Consider the following 18,902-nt stretch of genomic DNA (forward strand, 5'->3'; position numbering starts at 1 on the left):
TGGGAAGACCGACCGCCATGGCGTGTCGGGACGGTGGACAAATGCTAGGAAGTGGAGGGTGTGGAGCAGCAGCCCATAAAGGTACCTCCTGCCTGCATCCCTGAATGGGATTGTGGGTGTTGATGAAAGACGGCTCAAGTTGTGTGGATTCGTCTTTCGGGCAAGGCTGCGGGGCCTGGGCCCGACGAGCAGCTCAGCCCGAGTCGTTCCACACACCTGAGCCGCACTGACATCCGTTGAGACAGGGCAAGGGTCGGCCAGGACCCCTCCCTCTGCCAGAGGAGGGGATTCCCGGCCTGAGGCAACCATGTTCCAGACTCTCAGTAGGTCCTGATAGAAGCCGGGCCGCCTCTGCAAAGCAGCACGGCTGACGCCCGCCGGTGGTAGCTGCATATCTTCGGCAAGACAGCAGCCCCTCCGGAGGAAGAAAGTCGCCAACACGTGCCACCTGGGAGGGTGCTCGGCGTACAGGAATCTCTGCAGTGTCCTGAGGCGGAGAGCCGCCAGTCGTGTGCGTACACACACCAGCGACTGTCCGCCCTCTCCTTCTGGGAGACTCAGAACCGCTGCAGAGACCCAGTGCTTCCTGTTTCCCCAGAAGAAGTCCACTAGCTTCCTCTGCATTCTTGCGACAAAAGGGGCAGGGGGGGCCAAGGTGACCATCCGGTACCACAACATGGAGGCCACCAGCTGGTTTATGACCACCACCCTGCCTCGATAGGAAAGCACCCTGAGAAGGCCTGACCAGCGCCCTAGCCGGGCCATGACCTTTGTCTCCGAGTCCTGCCAGTTCGCCAGCCAGGTCTCCCCAGAAGGACTCAGGTAGACTCCCAGATAGAGAAGACGTCTGGTGCTCCACTCAAAAGCTCTCATCTCCTCCGGCAGGGAGTCCACCTGCCACTGGCCTACTAAGAGTCCGGAACATTTCGCCCAGTTGATCCTCGCAGAGGAAGCCGCCGAGAAAACATCTTGGCACTCGCGCATCCTCCGCAGGTCACAGGGGTCTGTCATCATGAGGAGTACGTCATCGGCGTAGGCCGAGAGGACGACCCCCATGTCCGGTTCGCGCAGAACCAGACCTGTCAGCCTTCGCCGAAGAAGGCCGAGGAATGGCTCGACACAGATCGCATACAGTTGACCGGACATGGGGCACCCTTGACGCACTCCTCTTCGGAAGTGGATACGTCCTGTCAATGATCCATTAATGTTAACTAGGCACTCTGCGGCAGAGTACAGGAGCCGAACTCGGGCCACAAAGTGTGGTCCGAGCCCAAAAGCCTGCAGGGTGCCCACCAGGAAACTGTGGTCCACCCGGTCAAAAGCCTTCTCCTGGTCAAGAGAAAGAAACGCTGCCGGGGTCCCAGTCTCCTGGAGTAGGTGGATCAGGTCCCGTACTAGGTGGACATTGTCCTGGATGGAGCGGCCCGGGACTGTGTAAGATTGGTCAGGATGGACCACCTGTCCAATTACCAAACCCAGACGGTTGGCCATTGCCCGGGCGAAGATCTTGTAGTCCGCGCACAAGAGGGAGACCGGCCGCCAGATCTTTAGCAGGCGGAGGTCTCCCTTCTTGGGCAGCAGGACCACAACAGCTCTCCGCCATGAGAGGGGCATTTCTCCGGTGTGGAGGGAGATTCAGTCTGTGTCTGACCCCAGGAGTGTGTGATGGGACGGTGCGGAGGGAGATTCACTCTGTGTCTGACCCCGGGAGTGTGTGATGGGACGGTGCGGAGGGAGATTCACTCTGTGTCTGACCCAAGGAGTGTGTGATGGGACGGTGCGGAGGGAGATTCACTCTATGTCTGACCCCGGGAGTGTGTGATGGGACGGTGCGGAGGGAGATTCACCCCGTGTCTGACCCCGGGAGTGTGTGATGGGACGGAGCGGAGGGAGATTCACTCTGTGTCTGACCCCGGGAGTGTGTGATGGGACGGTGCGGAGGGAGATTCACTCTGTGTCTGACCCCGGGAGTGTGTGATGGGACGGTGCGGAGGGAGATTCACTCTGTGTCTGACCCCGGGACTGTGTGATGGGACGGTGTGGAGGGAGATTCACTCTGTGTCTGACCCCAGGAGTGTGTGATGGGACGGAGCGGAGGGAGATTCACTCTGTGTTTGACCCCGGGAGTGTGTGATGGGACGGTGTGGATGGAGATTCACTCTGTGTCTGACCCCGGAGTGTCTGATGGGACGGTGCGGAGGGAGATTCACTCTGTGTCTGACCCCGGGAGTGTGCGATGGGACGGTGCGGAGGGAGATTCACCCCGTGTCTGACCCCGGGAGTGTGTGATGGGACGGTGTGGAGGGAGATTCACTCTGTGTCTGACCCCGGGAGTGTGTGATGGGACGGTGTGGAGGGAGGTTCACTCTGTGTCTGACCCCGGGAGTGTGTGATGGGACGGTGCGGAGGGAGATTCACTCTGTGTCTGACCCCGGGAGTGTGTGATGGGACGGTGGGGAGGGAGATTCACTCTGTGTCTGACCCCGGGAGTGTGTGATGGGACGGTTTGGAGGGAGATTCACTCTGTGTCTGAGCCCGGGAGTGTGTGATGGGACGGTGTGGAGGGAGATTCACTCTGTGTCTGAGCCCGGGAGGGTGTGATGGGACGGTGTGGAGGGAGATTCACTCTGTGTCTGACCTCGGGAGTGTGTGATGGGACGGTGCGGAGGGAGATTCACTTTGTGTCTGACCCCGGGAGTGTGTGATGGGACGGTGTGGAGGGAGATTCACTCTGTGTGTCTGACCCCGGGAGTGTGTGATGGGACGGTGTGGAGGGAGATTCACTCTGTGTCTGACCCCGGGAGTGTGTGATGGGACGGTGTGGAGGGAGATTCACTCTGTGTCTGACCCCGGGAGTGTGTGATGGGACGGTGCGGAGGGAGATTCACTCTGTGTTTGACCCCGGGAGTGTGTGATGGGACGGTGTGGATGGAGATTCACTCTGTGTCTGATCCCGGGAGTGTGTGATGGGACGGTGCGGAGGGAGATTCACCCCGTGTCTGACCCCGGGAGTGTGTGATGGGACGGTGCGGAGGGAGATTCACTCTGTGTCTGACCCCGGGAGTGTGTGATGGGACGGTGTGGAGGGAGATTCACTCTGTGTCTGACCCTGGGACTGTGTGATGGGACGGTGTGGAGGGAGATTCACTCTGTGTCTGACCCCAGGAGTGTGTGATGGGACGGAGCAGAGGGAGATTCACTCTGTGTCTGACCCCGGGAGTGTGTGATGGGACGGTGTGGATGGAGATTCACTCTGTGTCTGACCCCGGGAGTGTGTGATTACACGGTGCGGAGGGAGATTCACTCTGTGTCTGACCCCGGGAGTCTGTGATCGGACGGTGTGGAGGGAGATTCACTCTGTGTCTGACCCCGGGAGTGTGTGATGGGACGGTGTGGAAGGAGATTCACTCTGTGTCTGACCCCGAGAGTGTGTGATGGGACGGTGCGGAGGGAGATTCACTCTGTGTCTGACCCCAGGAGTGTGTGATGGGACGGTGTGGAGGGAGATTCACTCTGTGTCTGACCCCGGGAGTGTGTGATGGGACGGTGTGGAAGGAGATTCACTCTGTGTCTGACCCCGAGAGTGTGTGATGGGACGGTGCGGAGGGAGATTCACTCTGTGTCTGACCCCAGGAGTGTGTGATGGGACGGTGTGGAGGGAGATTCACTCTGTGTCTCACCCCGAGAGTGTGTGATGGGACGGTGCGGAGGGAGATTCACTCCGTGTCTGACCCCAGGAGTGTGTGATGGGACGGTGTGGAGGGAGATTCACTCTGTGTCTGACCCCGGGAGTGTGTGATGGGACGGTGCGGAGGGAGATTCACTCCGTGTCTGACCCCAGGAGTGTGTGATGGGACGGAGCGGAGGGAGATTCACTCTGTGTCTGACCCGGGAGTGTGTGATGGGACGGTGCGGAGGTAGATTCACTCTGTGTCTGACCCCGGGAGTGTGTGATGGGACGGAGCGGAGGGAGATTCACTCTGTGTCTGACCCCGGGAGTGTGTGATGGGACGGTGTGGAGGGAGATTCACTCTGTGTCTGACCCCGGGAGTGTGTGATGGGACAGTGCGGAGGGAGATTCACCCCGTGTCTGACCCCGGGAGTGTGTGATGGGATGGTGTGGAGGGAGATTCACTCTGTGTCTGACCCCGGGACTGTGTGATGGGACGGTGTGGAGGGAGAGTCACTCTGTGTCTGACCCCGAGAGTGTGTGATGGGACGATGCGGAGGGAGATTCACCCCGTGTCTGACCCCGGGAGTGTGTGATGGGACGGTGCGGAGGGAGATTCACTCTCTGTCTGACTCCGGGAGTGTGTGATGGGACGGTGCGGAGGGAGATTCACTCTGTGTCTGACCCCGGGAGTGTGTGATGGGACGGTGCGGAGGGAGATTCACTCTGTGTCTGACCCCCGGGAATGTGCGATGGGACGGTGTGGAGGGAGATTCACTCTGTGTCTGACCCCGGGAGTGTGTGATGGGACGGTGTGGAGGGAGATTCACTCTGTGTCTGACCCCGGGAGTGTGGGATGGGACGGTGTGGAGGGAGATTCACTCTGTGTCTGACCCCGGGAGTGTGTGATGGGACGGTGTGGAGGGAGATTCACTCTGTGTCTGACCCCGGGACTGTGTGATGGGACGGTGTGGAGGGAGATTCACTCTGTGTCTGACCCCGAGAGTGTGTGATGGGACGGTGCGGAGGGAGATTCACTCTGTGTCTGACCCCGGGAGTGTGTGATGGGACGGTGCGGAGGGAGATTCACTTTGTGTCTGACCCCGGGAGTGTGTGAGGGACGGTGCAGAGGGAGATTCACTCTGTGTCTGACCCCGGGGGTGTGTGATGGGACGGTGCGGAGGGAGATTCACTCTGTGTCTGACCCCGGGAGTGTGTGATGGGACGGTGCGGAGGGAGATTCACTCTGTGTCTGACCCCGGGAGTGTGTGATTACACGGTGCGGAGGGAGATTCACTCTGTGTCTGACCCCGGGAGTGTGTGATGGGACGGTGTGGAGGGAGATTCACTCTGTGTCTGACCCCGGGAGTGTGTGATGGGACGGTGCGGAGGGAGATTCACTCTGTGTCTGACCCCGGGAGTGTGTGATGGGACGGTGCGGAGGGAGATTCACTCTCTGTCTGACTCCGGGAGTGTGTGATGGGACGGTGCGGAGGGAGATTCACTCTGTGTCTGACCCCGGGAGTGTGTGATGGGACGGTGCGGAGGGAGATTCACTCTGTGTCTGACCCCCGGGAATGTGCGATGGGACGGTGTGGAGGGAGATTCACTCTGTGTCTGACCCCGGGAGTGTGTGATGGGACGGTGTGGAGGGAGATTCACTCTCTGTCTGACTCCGGGAGTGTGTGATGGGACGGTGCGGAGGGAGATTCACTCTGTGTCTGACCTCGGGAGTGTGTGATGGGACGGTGCGGAGGGAGATTCAGTCTGTGTCTGACCCCCGGGAATGTGCGATGGGACGGTGTGGAGGGAGATTCACTCTGTGTCTGACCCCGGGAGTGTGTGATGGGACGGTGTGGAGGGAGATTCACTCTGTGTCTGACCCCGGGAGTGTGGGATGGGACGGTGTGGAGGGAGATTCACTCTGTGTCTGACCCCGGGAGTGTGTGATGGGACGGTGTGGAGGGAGATTCACTCTGTGTCTGACCCCGGGACTGTGTGATGGGACGGTGTGGAGGGAGATTCACTCTGTGTCTGACCCCGAGAGTGTGTGATGGGACGGTGCGGAGGGAGATTCACTCTGTGTCTGACCCCGGGAGTGTGTGATGGGACGGTGCGGAGGGAGATTCACTTTGTGTCTGACCCCGGGAGTGTGTGAGGGACGGTGCAGAGGGAGATTCACTCTGTGTCTGACCCCGGGGGTGTGTGATGGGACGGTGCGGAGGGAGATTCACTCTGTGTCTGACCCCGTGAGTGTGTGATGGGACAGTGCGGAGGGAGATTCACCCCGTTTCTGACCCCTGGAGTGTGTGATGGGACAGCGCGAAGGGAGATTCATTCTGTGTCTGACCCCGGGAGTGTGTGATGGGACGGTGCGGAGGGAGATTCACTCTGTGTCTGACCCCGGGAGTGTGTGATTACACGGTGCGGAGGGAGATTCACTCTGTGTCTGACCCCGGGAGTGTGTGATGGGACGGTGTGGAGGGAGATTCACTCTGTGTCTGACCCCGGGAGTGTGTGATGGGACGGTGCGGAGGGAGATTCACTTTGTGTCTGACCCCGGAAGTGTGAGATGGGACGGTGTGGAGGGAGATTCACCCCGTTTCTGACCCCTGGAGTGTGTGATGGGACAGCGCGAAGGGAGATTCATTCTGTGTCTGACCCCGGGAGTGTGTGATTACACGGTGCGGAGGGAGATTCACTCTGTGTCTGACCCCGGGAGTGTGTGATGGGACGGTGTGGGGGGAGATTCACTCTGTGTCTGACCCCGGGAGTGTGTGATGGGACGGTGCGGAGGGAGATTCACTCTGTGTCTGACCCCGGGAGTGTGTGATGGGACGGTGTGGAGGGAGATTCACTCTGTGTCTGACCCCGGGAGTGTCTGATGGGACGGTGCGGAGGGAGATTCACTCTCTGTCTGACCCCGGGAGTGTGTGATGGGACGGTGTCGAGGGAGATTCACTCTGTGTCTGACCCCGGGAGTGTGTGATGGGACGGTGTGGAGGGAGGTTCACTCTGTGTCTGACCCCGGGAGTGTGTGATGGGATGGTGCGGAGGGAGATTCACTCTGTGTCTGACCCCGGGAGTGTGTGATGGGACGGTGCGGAGGGAGATTCACTCTGTGTCTGACCCCGGGAGTGTGTGATGGGACGGTGTGGAGGGAGATCTCTGCCCTCTGACCCTTGTCTCTTTTCCCCCCAGGCCTCTCTGGACATGGATCTGACTGACGTTCCTTGGGACCCTGGTCTAGCAGAGGATGTTGAGGAGGCAAACTGGGCAGAGATCCCTCACCCTTCGCTCTCTCAACAGGGAGATCTTCTTTGCCTCGATTCCTCTCCGGTCGATGTCATGATGGATTTCCCGTCGGTTGTCTCCACCCCGGAGAGCTGCGATCTGAACCTCCCTTTCCCGATGCATCCCTCCGACCCTCCAGTCTCTGAAGAGGGCCGTCCAGATCTCGCCCGATGGGAGGGATCCGGTCCCATTGCCCCGCCGTCCCTGATTGGCCTGGGACAGCCAGATGCCTTCCAATCACCATCCTCCAGTCCCACTGCCCCGCCATCCCTGATTGGTCAGGGACAGCCAGATGCCTTCCAATCACCATCCTCCAGTCCCACTGCCCCGCCATCACTGATTGGCCTGGGACAGCCAGATGTCCTCCAATCACCATCCTCCAGTCCCACTGCCCCGCCATCCCTGATTGGTCAGGGACAGCCAGATGCCTTCCAATCACCATCCTCCAGTCCCACTGCCCCGCCATCTCTGATTGGTCAGGGACAGCCAGATGCCTTCCAATCACCATCCTCCAGTCCCACTGCCCCGCCATCCCTGATTGGCCAGGGACAGCCAGATGCCTTCCAATCACCATCCTCCAGTCCCACTGCCCCGCCATCCGTGATTGGCCAGGGACAGCCAGATGCCTTCCAATCACCATCCTCCAGTCCCACTGCCCCGCCATCCCTGATTGGCCAGGGACAGCCAGATGCCTTCCAATCACCATCCTCCAGTCCCACTGCCCCGCCACCCCTGATTGGCCAGGGACAGCCAGATGCCTTCCAATCACCATCCTCCAGTCCCACTGCCCCGCCATCCCTGATTGGCCAGGGACAGCCAGATGCCTTCCAATCACCATCCTCCAGTCCCACTGCCCCGCCATCCCTGATTGGCCAGGGACAGCCAGATGCCTTCCAATCACCATCCTCCAGTCCCACTGCCCCGCCATCCCTGATTGGCCAGGGACAGCCGGATGCCTTCCAATCACCATCCTCCAGTCCCACTGCCCCGCCATCCGTGATTGGCCAGGGACAGCCAGATGTCCTCCAATCACAGTCCTCCAATCTCTCAGCACCGCCATCGCTGATTGGCCGGCTACTTCCAGACAACGACCCAGAAGATCCTGACCTGCAAGGGGTCGCCCCTCTGCTGAGCGGCCCGGTGCTGAACGGTGTCGGAAGCCCTCTGCCGATTGGCCGAGGGGTTGACGGCCCCCACCCCGGCCAGCTGAGCCCACCCATTGGTCCGGAGCGTCCCCACTCCCCGTCCAATGAATGTGTCCTGGAGCAGGCTGACCCGATTGGTCAGGGGCCCGCGGATCCCTCCCCCGGCGTCCCGGCGACAGGGAGGGGCCTCGTGGTTGGCCGAGGAAGCTGCAGCTCCTCCCCCGGTGACCAAGCCGCAGGGAGGGGGCACGCTGTCGGCCAGGAGCTGTCTGGAGCGTCATTGGACGCGGGCCGCACCGTGGGGGCTCCCTCCATTGGCCGCGCTGGTCGAGAAAGCACCGAGCCGTCGCTGGGCGATCAGTACGCTGTGGGGGGTGACGGTGCTGGTGCAGATCTTGCTGAGTTATCAGTGGGCGACCACCGCACTGGAAGGACTAACTCCATTGGTGGAGAACTCGTTGAGCCGTCAGTGGCTGGCAGGGTCGCTCAGGCCGGGGGCGAAGGACGCTGTGAGCCAAGGTCCGGTTCGGCCCCACTGGCATCAGGCGACCGTCGCGACGAAGCGGCCGGCCCCATTGGCCGGAAGGCCACTGGCTCCACCCTGCGCGCCGAGAGGACGCACCCGTTTGGTGAAGAACTCGCCGGGTTGTCATTGGGCGAGCGCCTGGCTGAAAGGGGGCCTCCCATTGGCCAAGACCTCGCTGGCCCAGCATTGGATGGCCACCGTGTTGAAGCGGCTGATCCGATTGGCCAGGAACTCTCTGAACCCTCGTCGGACGATGAAGACATTCAGCGGCCTCGTGCCACTGGTGAAGAACTCGCTGGATTACCATTGGACGGCTGCGACTTCGGACGGACTCGTCCCATTGGCCAGGAGCCGACGTGGGGTCAGGAGGACGTCGAGAGGACCCGCGTGATTGGCGAAGAGCGCCACGGGTCGTCATCAGGCAGCGACCGCGTCGAAACGGTTTGTTATATCCGCCAGGAGCTCACCGCCTTGGCACCGGGCGGCCAGCGCACGGAACAGACTCGCCCAATTGGTGAAGAGATTGCTGGATTACGGGGACACCACATCACAAGGACTCATTCCATTGGGCAAGAGCACACTGAGTCAATGTTGGACGACCTCCACGTTGAAAGGACTCACCCCATTGGCCAGCAGCTGATTGGATTGCCATTGGAGGACCAACAGAATGAAAGGGCTCACTCCATTGGCCGGCAGCTGATTGAATTACCATTGGAGGAACACCACAATGAAAGGGCTCACTCCATTGGCCGGCAGCTGATTGAATTACCATTGGAGGACCTCCACAGCGAAAGGGCTCACCCCATTGGTCAGCAGCTGATTGAATTACCATTGGAGGACCACCACAATGAAAGGGCTCACTCTATTGGCCGGCAGCTGACTGAATTACCATTGGAGGACCACCACAATGAAAGGGCTCACTCCATTGGCCGGCAGCTGACTGAATTACCATTGGAGGACCACCAGAATGAAAGGGCTCACCCCATTGGTCAGCAGCTGATTGAATTACCATTGGAGGACCACCACAATGAAAGGGCTCACTCTATTGGCCGGCAGCTGACTGAATTACCATTGGAGGACCACCACAATGAAAGGGCTCACTCCATTGGCCGGCAGTTGACTGAATTACCATTGGAGGACCTCCACAGCGAAAGGGCTCACCCCATTGGTCAGCAGCTGATTGAATTACCATTGGAGGACCACCACAATGAAAGGGCTCACTCTATTGGCCGGCAGCTGACTGAATTACCATTGGAGGACCACCACAATGAAAGGGCTCACTCCATTGGCCGGCAGCTGATTGAATTACCATTGGAGGACCTCCACAGCGAAAGGGCTCACCCCATTGGTCAGCAGCTGATTGAATTACCATTGGAGGACCACCACAGCGAAAGGGCTCACCCCATTGGTCAGCAGCTGATTGAATTACCATTGGAGGACCACCACAATGAAAGGGCTCACCCCATTGGTCAGCAGCTGATTGAATTACCATTGGAGGACCACCACAATGAAAGGGCTCACCCCATTGGTCAAAACCTTACCGAGGCGCTGGCGGACGAGGGGACTCAAGCCGAGGGTGAAGGATGTCACGAGCCGGGATCAGGAGCCGGCTTGATACCACTGGCATCAGCTGACCGTCCCAACGAAACGGCTGACTGCATTGACCGGGGCCCCACTGCGCCCCCACCGTGCACGGAGGGGGATCGGCCGACTGGCAGAGAGCTCGCCGGGCCGTCACCGGGCGAGCGCCACGCCGAAAGGCGGCCTCCCGTTGGTCAAGACCAGCCAGGAAGGGCTCACCCCATTGGCCAAGGGCTCTCGGTGCTGACCCCGGGTGACCAGAGCACCGGGAGGGCGCCCCCTACGGGTCGGGAAGACCTTGGCGACCACCCTGCCGATGGAGATCCGGGCGGCAGCCATTTGGAGGGGGCTGAAGGGGCGAAGGGCGGGCAGGCGGAGAGGGCCCGCAGGATTAGCGGAGGCCCCCAGGACCCCCGCGACGAACGGGAGGAGGGGGGAGGGGAGGAGGTGGTGGACGGGGCTGGGGGCAAGGTGCAGGTCTACTTCCTGGTGGGCTGCCCTGAGGGGCGCGAGGAGGAGGAGGGGTTCCGGAAGAGGGCCTCCACCCTGCCCGCGGGGACAGCCGGCCCGGCGGGCAGCCCGAGGAGGGGCCAGCCCTCCCTGCAGAGGCAGGATGCGCTGGTGGGGCACCTGCCCCTGGCCAAGTCCAGCAGCTGCCCCGCGCCGGAGGACGGGGCGGGCCAGGAGACAGCGATGGCCGGGGAGCAGCCGGAGGCACGGAACGGGCCGCGGGACTGGCACCGCCGGGGCATCCGGAGGCCCTCGCTGGCCACCGTCACCACGCAAGGCGAGTTGGCGGGCGGCACGTCGGGCGCGCGGGGGGCGCGGGGACCCGGGGACCGTACGGTGTAGAACGTAGTGCGTAGAGCTTAGAGTGGCGCGGAACGCAGGCACTACGGTGTAGAACGTAGGGCTGGGTAGAACGTAGACCCTACAGCGTAGACCGTGGAGCCCCGTAGAGCGTAGAATGACATAGAACATAAGACAACATGGAACGGACCGTAGAACCGTGCGGGATGTGGAAAATCACAGAGGGTAGAACGTAGACGCCACAGAGTAGGGCTCCCGGGCTGGGGTGGGCCGGGAGGGGCTGGGACCAGTCCTGCTGACGGGCCTGTGTGTCTCTCTCTGCAGGCGGTGAGGAGCAGAAAGCGGCGAGCGGCGCTCAGGCCGAGACGCAGGACGCAGGGTGCGTAGACACACAGACCCCTCCCCCTCCGTCCGATCCTCCTCCGGCGCGCGTTGAGGGCTTTTCCAGGGCAGCGTCTAACCTCGGAGTTTTTCTTCCCCCCCCCCCCCCTGTAGGGGTTCCAGGCCCAGCGGGATTGGCCTCCGTCGCAGAGAGTCCAGGATCCTGCAAATCTGTAAGGCAGATCTTTCCTCGGTTTCTCTCTCAGCCTTAATCTCCCCCCTCTCTCACTTAACCCCCTCTCTCTTCCCCCATTCTCTTCCCCCCAACGAGGGAGCGTGCGATAGTGGGCCCTGCTTCTGGGGGATGAGACAGGACAGGCAACGCAAGTTTGAGTAGGTGCCTGTCGCAATGAAAGGTCAAGGTACCAAGTTTCGGGAGCCCGTCGGGGACCCCGTTAAGGAAAAGGAGGTGCATAGCCGGTAGACTTCATTGTGGCCAAAGAATTGGTACTGGAACGTACAATCATCACAGCGATATTCGATTCTGCGCTTCCTGCTCCCTGGAGTACAAATATTAAATAGTAAAAATAGTAAAAATCAGTAAACATTAAAAATTTAATTTATAAATCGTAAATAGAAAAATGGGAAGTAAGGTAGTGCAAAAAAAAAAACCAAGAGGCAGGTCCGGATATTTGGAGGGTACGGCCCAGATCCGGGTCAGGATCCGTTCAGCAGTCTTATCACAGTCGGAGAGAAGCTGTTCCCAAATCTGGCCGTACGAGTCTTCAAGCTCCTGAGCCTTCTCCCGGAGAGAAGAGGGACGAAAAGTGTGTTGTCTGGGTGGGTCGTGTCCTTGATTATCCTGGCAGCACTGCCCTGACAGCGTGCGGTGTGAAGTGAGTCCACGGACGGAAGATTGGTCTGAGTGATGTGCTGGGCCGTGTTCACGATCTCCTGCAGCTTCTTCCGGTCTTGGACAGGACAACTTCCATACCAGGTTGTGATGCACCCTAGGAGAATGCTTTCTACGGTGCGTCTATAAAAATTAGTGAGGGTTTTAGGGGACAGGCCAAATTCCTTTAGCTTTCTCAGGAAGTAAAGGCGCTGGTGGGCCTTCTTGGCAGTGAACTCTGCTTGGTTGGACCAAGTCAGGTCATTTGTGATATTGACCCCGAGGAACTTAAAGGTATAGGGAGGTAGGAACAAACGAGGTGCTTGTGGGTTGTAATAAATGCTTCAGAAAGAGATCGGGAGCCTCACAGAAGGTCTGAGGTCGCTTCAGCGGAGAACATGAGGGAGACTGCTGAGGGATCCTACAGATACGCGAAGAGCAAAGAGAATAACAAAGGGACAAAATTGGTCCCCTGAAAGTCCAGATTAGTAATCCGTGTGTGGAGTTAAAAGAGATGGGGGGGGTGGAGATCGCAGATGGACTCTTTTCATCTGTGTCTCAGGAGACGGACGCAGATTCTGTAGAAGTGAGACAAAATGGCACCAACTTCATGGACCCTGGACAGATTACAGAGAAGGGGGTGCTTGCTGTCTCGAGGACTGGGGGATGGACAACATTGCACCCCCCCCCCCATTTAAGAAAGGCTCTAAACATAGACCAGGAAATCGTAGGCCGCAGAGCCTGAAATCAGCGGTGGGAAAGTTGTTGGCAGACATCCCACCTCTCCCGGAAGTTCCAGGAGTCTCCTGCACGTTGATAGCGGCTCCCTGACGCCCGGAAGTTACACACAGTATCCTGGAAATCGATTTTTCTTTTTTGAGCGGGAGAGCGAGCGGCCTGATCGGTCTCTCCTCGCGCTAAGTAGGCCTACCGGTTTTCTCCGCGGGCGGGCTTTACTGTCGACCTCAAAGATAATGGACAGAGTTGCCCGCTGCACTGTTTGCAAGAGTGACTTTTCCATTGCCCGTGGTGGGTTAAAATGTTAACGACATGTTCAGGTGAGTTTAATAGGTGTCATTTGTCCATTCGCGTTGCTGACGTTATTTAAACTAGCTGGCTGGCTGCTAAGGAGCTACTCTATTGATCTCGTACGTGATGGGGCCAAACTCCCCCTAGACTTGCTTAAAGTTGTAATAGAACGAACATGATAACATAATATAAGTACATATTTTAATGCCACATTTTCTGCACATACCCAACTTGGTCTACAGTACATACACGTCACCATGTTCTTTCTCCTGCGGGCTTTCTCAGCGAATCTACAGAACAGTAACTGAGTCCATAACAGAGTCCTTAAATGAGTGCAGCTATCCCCTTTTGTTCAAGAACCTGATGGTTGAGGGGTAGTAACTGTCCCTGAACCTGGTGGTGTGGGTCCTGAGGCTCCTGTACCTCCTTCCTGATGGTTGAGGGGTGATAACTGTCCCTGAACCTGGTGGTGTGGGTCCTGAGGCCCCTGTACCTCCTTCCTGATGGTTGAGGGGTGATAACTGTACCTGAACCTGGTGGTGTGGGTCCTGAGGCTCCTGTACCTCCTTCTTGATGGTTGAGGGGTGATAACTGTCCCTGAACCTGGTGGGGTGGGTCCTGACGCTCTTGTACCTTCTTCCTGATGGTTGAGGGGTAATAACTGTCCCTGAACCTGGTGGTGTGGGTCCTGAGGCTCCTGTACTTCCTTCTTGATGGTTGAGGGGTGATAACTGTCCCTGAACCTGGTGGGGTGCGTCCTGAGGCTCCTGTACCTCCTTCCTGATGGTCGAGGGGTGATAACTGTACCTGAACCTGGTGGTGTGGGTCCTGAGGCTCCTGTACCTCCTTCCTGATGGTTGAGGGGTGATAACTGTCCCTGAACCTGGTGCTGTGGGTCCTGAGGCTCCTGTACCTCCTTCCTGATGGTTGAGGGGTGATAACTGTCCCTGAACCTGGTGGTGTGGGTCCTGAGGCTCCTGTATCTCCTTCTTGATGGTTGAGGGGTGATAACTGTCCCTGAACCTGGTGGGGTGCGTCCTGAGGCTCCTGTACCTCCTTCCTGATGGTCGAGGGGTGATAACTGTACCTGAACCTGGTGGTGTGGGTCCTGAGGCTCCTGTACCTCCTTCCTGATGGTTGAGGGGTGATAACTGTCCCTGAACCTGGTGGTGTGGGTCCTGAGGCTCCTGTACCTCCTTCCTGATGGCAGCAGTGAGAAGAGAGCGTGGTCTGGGTGGTGGGGGTCGCCGATGATGGACGCTGCTCTCCTACGACAGCGTTTCGTGTAGATGTTCTCAATGGTTGGGAGGGTTTTACCCGTGAAAATCCACTACCTGTTGTAGGATTTTCCACTCCACTCCAGGCTGTAATGGAGCCAGTCAGCAGAATTTCCACCACACGTGTAGAAGTTTGCCAAGACGACACTCCCAAACTCTGCAGGAAAAAGAGGCCGGATAGATGAGTATTGGACAGACAGGGAATTACTGGGGATGGTCAACCAGGCTTTGTGAATGGTAGGCCGTGTCCAACCGACCTCAGGGAGTTTTCCGAGCACGTTACCAGGAAAGGGGAGTGGATGTTGTCCACCTGGACTTTAGCAAGGGATTTGACAAGGTCCCGCACGGGAGGCTGGTCGGGAACGTTCAGCCGCCCGGCATGCAAGATGAGGTGGTAAACTGGATGAGACATTGGCTTTGTGGGAGAAGCCAGCCAGTGGTAGTAGACGATCGTCTCTCTGACGGGAGGCCTGTGACTGGTGGTGTGCCCCAGGGACCGGTGCTGGGTCCGTCGTCGTTTGCCGTCCGTATCAACGACCTGGGTGATAGTGCGGCTAACTGGATCGACAAATTCGCGGGTGACACTGCGATCAGGGGGTGTAGCGGACAGCGAGGAAGACTATCGAAGCTCGCAGCGGGACCTGGACCAGCCGCAAAAATGGGCTGAAGAACGGCCGATGGAGTTTAATTCCAACACACAAGAGCGATGTGTCGTGCTTTGAAGGACCAGCCAGGGTAGGTGGACGGGAGGGCCCCGAGGAGTGTGGTGGGATCTGGGACTTCTGGTCTATAACTCGTTGAAAGTGACGTCACTGGTTGATAGGCACATTGGCCTTCATAAATCAGAGTATTGAGTACAGGAGATGGGGCGTGATGTTGAAGTTGGTGGGGTCCAGTGTGGGGCGTTGTGTGCGGTTTTGGTCGCCTACCGACAGGGAAGATGGAGACAAGGTCGAGCGAGTGCAGAGAGGATTTACAAGGATGTTGCCGAGACTAGGGGACCTGCGTTATCCCCCCTTCTCCCTCTCCCCACTCTCTCTGCCCCTGTCCCCACCTCTCTTTCCAACTCTCCCCCTCCCTCCCCCTCTCTCTTGCCCTCTCTTTCCCACTCCCCCTTTCACTTCCTCTCTCCCCTCTCTCTGTTTCTCTGCCCCTCTTTGTCCTTCCCTCCCTCTCCCCTCTACCCCAGCCTCCCTCCCTATCTCCTCCTGTCTACCCCTCTTTCCCTGCTCCCTCTCCCCCTCCCCATCTCTCCCCCCTCTCTCACAGTCTTTCTCTCCCCTCTCCCCCTCCCCGCCCCTCAGGGCCTCTCTCTCCCCTCTCTCAGAGACTCCCCCCCCCTCACGGCCTCTCTCTCCCCCTTTCTGTCACGGTCTCTCTCTCTCCCCTCTTTCATAGTCTCGCCTCCCCCCCCCACGATCTCTCCCCCCACCTCACACTCGCTCCCCTCCTCATGATCTCTCTCCCCTACTTTCTCTCCCTCCCATCTCCCCCCCCTCTCAGTCTCTCTCCTCAACTCTCTCTCCCCCCCACCCCACTCTCTCACGGTCTCTCTCCCCTGTCTCACCCCCCCACACTACCTCTGTCCCAATTCTCTCTCGCCCCAGTCTCCCCCCATCTCTCACAATCTCTCACCCCTGCTCTCACTCCCGTCTCCCCCCCACTATCTCTGTCCCAATTCTCTCTCGCCCCAGTCTCCCCCCATCTCTCACAGTCTCTCACCCCCACTCTCTCCCTCCCATCTCCCCCCCACTATCTCTGTCCCAATTCTCTCTCGCCCCAGTCTCCCCCCATCTCTCACAGTCTCTCCCCCCTCTCTCACGGTCTCTCTCTCCACCCCCCCAGGCCAGCCCCTCTACCAGGAGTACATCCACCAGGCGCTGGACCGGGAGATCCTGAGGCAGCGGCCCGGGGATGCGTGCCCTTCGCCGGAGGGCTCCCGGGCCAGGCGGGGGCCCAGCCTGCTCCAGCGGGCCTCCCTGGGCCTCCCCACCGGGCTCTGGAGGGACCTGCCGGAGGTGAGGGACAGCGGCTACTTCGAGAGCCTCACTCCCGAGGAGCGCAAGCTGCAGGAGGTGAGCGGCGGGGAGGGCGGGGGCGAGGGAGGGGGGGAGGGGGGGAGGGGCGAGGGAGGAGGGGAGGGGGCGAGGAGGGGAGGGGGCAACGGGGAGGGCGGGGGTGAGGGAGGAGGGGAGGGGGCGACGGGGAGGGCGGGGTGTGAGAGAGGATGGGAGAGGGCGAGGGAGGAAGGAGAGGAGGAGGGAGGGGTGATGAGGAGAGTTGGGGGTTGAGGGAGGAGGGGAGGGGCGAGGGAGGGGGCGACGGGGAGGGCGGGGTGGCGAGGGAGAGGGAAGGGGGCGAGGGACGAGGCGACGGGGAGGGTGGGGGTGAGGGAGGAGGGGAGGGGGCGACGGGGAGGGTGGGGGCGAGGGAGGAGGGCAGAGGGCGAGGGAGGAAGGAGAGGAGGAGGGAGGGGAGGATGGAGGGGTAATGTGGAGAAGTGGGGGGAAAGAAGAGGTGACAGGGAAAGGGGAGGGAAGCTAGATGAGGCCATGGGAAATGGAGCAGAGTGAGGCCATTCAGCCCATCGAGTCTGCTCTGCCGTTCAATCATGCCTGACCTTCTATCTCCCTCCCCAGCCCCACTCCCCCGGCCTTCACCCCGTAACCTTGGTCCAATCGGGAACCTGTGAATCTCTGCCTTAACTGCACCCAGCGACCCGGCCTGCACAGCTGCCTGTGGCAACAAGTTCCACCAATTCACCACCCCCTGGCGGAGGAGAGTTCTCGGCGTCTCTGTTTTAAATGGACGCCCCCTGTGCCCTCGTGTCCTAGACTCCCCCACCACGGGAAACATCCTCTCCACATCTACTCTGGGTCAGCCTTTTTACATTTGAAAGGTTTCAATGAGATCCCCCCCTCATCCTTCTGAATTCCAGCGAGTACAGACCCGCCATCAAACGTTCCTCGTACGGTAACCCTTTCATTCCCGGAATCGTCCTTGTGAACCTCCTCTGGACCCTCTCCAATGCCAGCACATCTTTTCTGAGACGAGGGTCTCAAAACTGTTCACAATACCCAAGGTTGAGGCCTCACTAGTGCCTTATAAAACCTCAGCCTCACATCCCTGCTTTTGTATTCTAGACCAGGGATCTCCAACCTTTTTTGCACTGCCGACCGGTTTAATATTGACAATATCCTTGCGGACCAGCCGACCCGGGGGGGGGGGGGGGGGCTGCTGTTCAAGTAGGGTTAAACTCACCTCAACATGCCTTTTACAGTTACGGTTGCCAACTTCCCCACTCCCAAATAAGGGACAAAAGTAGCAGTCAAATCCTGACGAGGGTCCCGGCCCCGAAACGTCGACTGTACCTCTTCCTATAGATGCTGCCTGGCCTGCTGCGTTTTGTGTGTGTTGACGGGACGCTTGTGTTTACCCCGAGAAGGACTATCATGACCATGAATCCACGCACGGGCACCTGCGTGCGCATGCGTGACATGCTGATTTTTTTTCCCACAAATCGGTTTTGGCTTCATCTTCCCGACTATACCGTGCATACATTATTTCTACTTTATATAGGCTGTGTACTTATCATATCATTCCTGCTTTTACTGTATGTTAGTGTTATTTATTTTCGGTTTTATGTGTTATTTGCTATGATTTGTTTGGTTATTTTTTGGGTCTGGGATCCCCATATAAATTAGTGGTAATTGGTTCTTCGCTTTACGCCATTTCTGCACGAACGGTTTCATAGGAACGCTCTACCTTGGCGGGGGGAAATACGGGACGAGGGTGGTCCCGTATGGGAGAAACCAATTTAGCCCAACGTACGGGATGTCCCGGCTAATACGGGACAGTTGGCAACCCTGTGTTCAGGTTCAACGGTGCGTGACAGGGAACGAGGAAGAGGTGCAGCTGACTCGTATCGTTTCCTCACGGCCCGGTCCCTTTGCATCTCAGAGTTTTGGACTTTCTCCCCGTTTAGAAAATAGTCTGCACATTTTTTCGTCTTTGGAATACATCTATCCTGCACCTTCCTCATTTTCCCCAGAAACGCACGCCATTGTTGCTCTGCTATCATCTCTGCCAGCAGCTCCTTCCGATTTATTTTGGCCAACGCCTCTCTCATACCGCTGTAATTTCCCTTACTCCACTGAAATACTGCTACGTCAGACCTTACTTTCTCCCTGTCAAATTTCAAGTTGAACTCAATCATATTGTGATCACTGCCTCCTAGAGGCTCCTTTACCTTAAGCTCCCTAATCGCCTCCGGTTCATTACATAACACTCAATCCAGTATTGGCACGCGGCCAAGCGGTTAAGGCGTCGGTCTAGTGATCTGAAGGTCGCTGGTTCG

At 58.7% G+C, this 18,902-nt stretch overlaps 1 protein-coding gene across 1 annotated transcript in view; it reads left to right on the forward strand.

Annotated features, from left to right (window-relative positions):
- The window catches only part of LOC140208165 (uncharacterized), an 89,076-nt gene that overhangs the window by 4,275 nt on the left and 65,899 nt on the right, over positions 1–18,902 (forward strand). The window contains 4 exon segments of the mRNA XM_072276645.1: positions 6,872–11,003; positions 11,351–11,405; positions 11,522–11,580; positions 16,391–16,620. Of these exon segments, the coding sequence (XP_072132746.1) occupies positions 6,872–11,003; positions 11,351–11,405; positions 11,522–11,580; positions 16,391–16,620 (4,476 nt within the window).

This window comes from Mobula birostris, chromosome 13 (genome assembly GCF_030028105.1).
Source record: "Mobula birostris isolate sMobBir1 chromosome 13, sMobBir1.hap1, whole genome shotgun sequence".
Classification (NCBI taxonomy): Eukaryota; Metazoa; Chordata; class Chondrichthyes; order Myliobatiformes; family Myliobatidae; genus Mobula; species Mobula birostris.